The following is a 5,277-nucleotide window of genomic DNA, read 5'->3' as shown; positions in this document are numbered from 1 at the left end:
AACATGGTCATTCTTCTTGATATGCTTCTGATTTAAATAGTTCATGCTGATATTGATAGAAAATGTGCTTCTTTGTACTCTAAAGCAGTGTGGACTCTGCCGCTGAAGTAGTTTGGATGAAATTGTAAAATGTATTTGTCCACAAAAGGAAAGATGATGAAGCCCTGAAGTTGCCATTCAATTTGCTAGCTTTGAAATTAGTCTGTATGTTTAATGTATCCTATCATGAGTGTCTTTGTCCTGTGGTTCTGCTACATTTTTCTTGCTTACCTCTCCCTGTATCTCTCCTTTACTTTCCTGCGCAGCTTGCTCACTTCAGACAGCGAAAAACAAAAAGTGACGGCTCGCATCCGCAGAAAAAGACGTCGAAGAGGAAGAACCCGCCTATCCACTCGCATGACCTTCCAACGCAAAAGTGCACACTAGAGCTCCACGGTGACAGTTTCCATACAGATGTTGAGAATAGTGCACAAATGAGTTCCTTTGCTCATGTCACAGAAATGGATCATGGTAAAAGTATAACATGCCAGTTTTCCCCTCCCAATGTTCAACCCACTGATCCATTGATTGCTGCAAGCCTGCAGAACCAGACCTTTTCTGACGTTTCTGAGCTAATGGATTTAACAATGGATACCAGTCTTCATGACCAAACTTTTTCTGACTCTGTAGAGCTTGCATGTCAAGACATGGGTATCAGCCTTCAAATCCAAACCTCTGAAATAATTGAGCTGACTGATAGAGAAATGAGTGGTGGACTTCATAACCCGATCTTTGAAGACCTTGAGCTCGCACATCGAGAGATGGATGGTAGCCTTCAGAACCAGACCTCTGAGACTGTTGCGGTCATGCATAGAGAGAGTGGTCTTCAAGATCAAAGCTTCTCTGAAATATGTGAATCTACTGGTGTGGAGCTTGATGATGGCCTTCAAAACGAAGTGTCTGAGTACATTGAGCTTACACATGGGGAGATGGACACCAGTGTTCAAAATCAAAATTTCTCTCAAATTATTGCACTTGATGGTGGGGAGATGGATGGCAGACTTCAAAACCATACTTTATCTGAAATTGTTGCACTGGCTGTTGGCGAGCTAGACAACCCTCAAAACCAGACCTTTGATAAAATTGAGCTGCTGCATGGAGGGATAAATGAAAGCCTTCAAAACTTGCCTTCAGAAAATTCTGAGCTTATGCATGAAGTTAAAGATGTCTATGTTCACTCCAAATCTGTCACGGAAATCATTGAGCTCACAGAAGGAGAAATGGGTGGCAAACGTAAAAACCAAACTTTCTCTGTGAACATTGATCTTAAGCTTGGTGAAATGGATGGCCACGTTGCTGTCAAAGACCGTAAGGCAGTAGTCGCTGGTGGTAACATCATCAACCACTTGTTTTGTGAAAATGCTGAGACCACCTCCATAAAATTGACAGCGAAGGTAAGCCTCCTTTAATTAACACAATTTGGGCATTGAAAAGGTCTGCTGGTCATATAGTGTAACATGCAAAACAGCTAGAACTGTGATTTTACTGATCAGATAAGCTAGCTGTGAATGCCAAAATATATACCTAATTTGTGTGTGTTCGAGCAAAGCGTTTCCTAAAAAACTCTGTTCAGCAACTTTATTTTACTTCCTTAAATGTTTTATTTGGTTAAACGTACAAACTATAACCGAAGTAAAAAAACTACTGTGTTTAGAAAGACCCATCCATGTACATAAATTCCACAATGAGCCAACATGTGACGTGGACGTTTTTCTTTTCAATTGATATAACAGGTTAAGCCCCTTTTTAGGGTTAAAACGATTTTTGTAGTTTACTGGCTGAGAATAATAACACTTAACACAACCTACATCTCAAGGCCTAGGAGGAATTGTTTAATAACGATAGAAGTAGGAGAGGATAGATGGAGGGGGACCAAGGAAAGGTGGTAGGGGGGGGCACACCTTCAGCGGTAGAGGAGGGGGGAAATTGAGAGAAAAACTATAGATGCTTCTTCAGAGGAATGACACACAGTTCAGTTTGTAAACATGAGCCTCGCCACCAGCATAGAGCTAAGGAGTACTGTGGGCGTCGGCCGTAAGGCTGAGCACCCGTTAGTATGTCAGGCATGCGAGTTCCATAAAACATTGTGCTAATAGCTTCAAACAAGGACCTCATGTTTTTCCAAAGCGTGGGGGAGAGTGGTTTCCATAAGCGGTCAATTTCTACATGCTCAGAAGGTCCCAAAGCTTGTGCAGCGAGTATGTGTGTTGGGACCTGGTCTGTGCCCCTCCTGGAAATGAGTACCTGCTTTGCTGCACATAAGGACAAAGTGATGGCTCTCCTTCTCCATGAGTGTAATGGATATGTCCATGCTTTTGGTAGACCTAGAAGGATGTAAATGGGGAAGCGTGGCATATCTGTATTAAACCTCTAGTCAATATCTGCTAACATCAGTCCAATAGTGATGTAGTTTGGGACAGTGCCATCCATAAGAGGTGGGTCAGGCTGCCTGTTTAGTTACAGTGCAGCCAACATCTTTCTTCGCGTTCCCGTACCCAGTTGGCCATGCGTGCTGGTGTATAGCACCAGTAGTGCAACACCTTGCAGGACTATGTTGGGGCCTTCTCGGTGATATCCGTCCATTCCCTATTACAAAACGACCGCTCACAGTACCGTTCCCAACGGGCACGAGCCAGAGAAAACGTGGCATTGGAATTGATTATGAGGAATTTGCAGAAAGCCGAGAGGATGCCTTTATCGTTATCTAGAGAAAAGCCACCTCTCGAAATGTGTAAAAGGCCTATTTGCATGTGGGCATATGGACCAGTGAGTTAACCTGTGTTACTGGAGAGATGTACCGACCCAGGTGGGTGGTCTTTCTTGCGGAGCCAAGGGATTTTCCAGATATAAATACCTGCGATAGCCTGATCAATGAAGCACCACTGTTTCTCCATACTCTGGTGTTGCCACTCAACTAGGTATGGTAGTTGTGCTGCGTGTTAATAGTGAGGTAGATGTTGGATGCCCAAACCTCCTGTCACCTGCGGTATGTAGGTCCCTTTTCTAGCTAATTGTGAGCTCGCAGCATCCCAAATAAGTGTTCCGATCAGATGCTGGAGTTTCTGGAGGGCATGCGGTAGAGGCTGAAGAGGCAATGTTTGCATGAGGAATAGAATCTTAGGGAGGAGGGTCATCCTAATGGCTGCCACCCCCAAGCCAAGAGATTAGCCACTGCGCCAGGACTAGATCGTGAAGCGGGCAGTATAAAGCAAGGCAGTATAGTGGCGTTGGGCAATCTTATCCAGTGTGGAAAATGGGTAGAATTTCTCCCCCCCCCCCCCTCCCCCCTCCCCCCTTCCTAGAGTCACACACGGGAAGGGAAAAAGTCTTGAGTTGCGCATTTTCAGTATGTGAATAGTGAAATTCACAATTTGAGATTTAGTGAGCAGCGATAATGGACACTAATGGTGCGAGATGGGAAAGGAACAGGATTGCAGCCCATTAACCTGAACTGACGCTATCGGGCCGGATTAGCCGGACCAAATCTAACTGGGGAAACGAGGACCCAGGCCTACTTTTTTCAGGATGAGAAATACGAAGGGCCAATGTCCACCCCCACTGGCGATCCAGCTGCAGACGGATGGGACTTTGCTGCAGTACCTCAGATCAGCTCCATCTCTCCCGTAAGTGCCCTGGGCGGCGGCAGGCTCACTCGAGGCCCTGCGTATTTGCAGGACAGACTTCCCTCTGTTCAGAATAAATCCTAAAACTACTTCCTCCATCTCTCCTATCAATACCCCTTGGTCTTTTGACAACATCAGAATATCGTCTAGGTAGATAATCATTCTTATCCCTCTCTGTCGAAAAAAAGACACAACCACCCTCATCACCTTTGTGAAATACCAGGGTGCTGATGAAAGACCGAAATGTAGACCTAGAAACTGATAAAGTTCCTTCCTTCTTCTGAACTGTAAAAATCTTTGGCTCCTCCTTGCGATAGGTACTTTTAAAATAATCATCCTTTAAATCCAATTTCACTAACCAATCTTTTGTAGTCAACAAGTCCCTCAAACAATGAATCCCTTCCATCATGAAATGCAGGTAAACCAAAAACTTGTTTAACTCATGGGACACACCTGATACAAACACTTTAGCCAACACAGGAATTTGAGCATTTGGAGCTGTATGGGTGGTGACAATTGATTCAAATACAACTCAACAGTTGAAGGTTACCACTATGGATATATGATTGACAATTAATCCCTGAAGGACGAAGAAGCAGTTAAAGTGCGGCAGACTGCTGGCGATTCCGTTTACGGTTTAAATAAAGTGACAATACAATACATTGCCCTGAAGAAGCCCTTGTAGGGTGAAACTCGTTGGCTGTGCCTGCTTGTTTTTGAAGAAAACGAAATAAATAATTTTTCAGCTTACACGGAAACACAGTGAATGGAATATCATTGAACATTGAAACGTCTCTGTAGTGAAGATCCACACCCAAAACGTAAGTTCAAAGCTTCTTTATTCATGAGTAATACAGCAGCCACCCTCAGCTTACTGGGAACGAACTGCCACTGCCTCAGAACTCTATCTCAACATTCTAAAGCAGCCTTCATGCCAAGATTCTAAAGGTGAACCAAGGGGAAGATGAAGGAGGGGGAGAGTGAGAAATACCATGAGTAAAATTACAACACATCTTCCTCCCTGAAGGGACAGAAAGAAAGGAGAGAGAAAGAGAAAAACAGAAGAGGGAGAGAGAGAGAGAGAGAGAGAGAGAGAGAGAGAGAGAGCTAACTGAAAGGGTGCCCCAACTTACAAATCATAAACAGTGAAAGCATCTTACGCCGAAGACTAACAGCAAAAACAAAAGATGCATAGCTTAGTTCACCCCACTTTGTAATCCTTATGCCAATTAGGTGAACTTCTGCATCTTATTCCTCTTCTCACTGGTACATCACCAGATTTCATACAAGTAACAGAGGGCACACAGTCCTGTTTAAGACCTTCCTTTCTGGTGCTCAAGGTGACGCGATCCATGCTCCATTTCTTTCCATCCTCCATGATTACCACATTTTCCTTTACCTCTTATTTTCTCTGGAGAAAAATATTTGTCACCTTTGCCAAAAATACTTACTGGTTTTCTTATTTGGATTTTTTGACCTGGACTGAGTTTGCTAGCCTTTGCACCCCATTTCTTGTCATACCATTCCTTATACCATTTTTGATTGTAATTCACATTTGACCTAAACTCTTCCTGATCGACTTCCACCCTTTCTTGCGGGCACAACCAGTTGGGAG

The 5,277-nt window shown here is 43.8% G+C and overlaps 1 protein-coding gene across 1 annotated transcript; it reads left to right on the top strand.

Moving 5' to 3' along the window:
* Positions 1-213: 213 nt before the first annotated feature.
* Positions 214-559, top strand: LOC146861096 (uncharacterized). The gene has a single exon (XM_085645156.1). It carries the CDS (start codon positions 214-216, stop codon positions 424-426), a length of 213 nt encoding a protein of 70 aa, XP_085501282.1. The 3' UTR covers positions 427-559.
* Positions 560-5,277: the final 4,718 nt, after the last annotated feature.

This window comes from Triturus cristatus, chromosome 3_1 (assembly GCF_964204655.1).
Source record: "Triturus cristatus chromosome 3_1, aTriCri1.1, whole genome shotgun sequence".
NCBI classification, from domain to species: Eukaryota; Metazoa; Chordata; class Amphibia; order Caudata; family Salamandridae; genus Triturus; species Triturus cristatus.
The sequence above is the reverse complement of the archived record's forward strand: the minus strand, read 5'-3'. Positions and strand labels throughout refer to the sequence as shown.

Excerpts from the sequence above, each read along its gene's own strand:
- LOC146861096 (XM_085645156.1), top strand. The coding sequence starts at position 214 with ATGTATCCTATCATGAGTGTCTTTGTCCTGTGGTTCTGCTACATTTTT.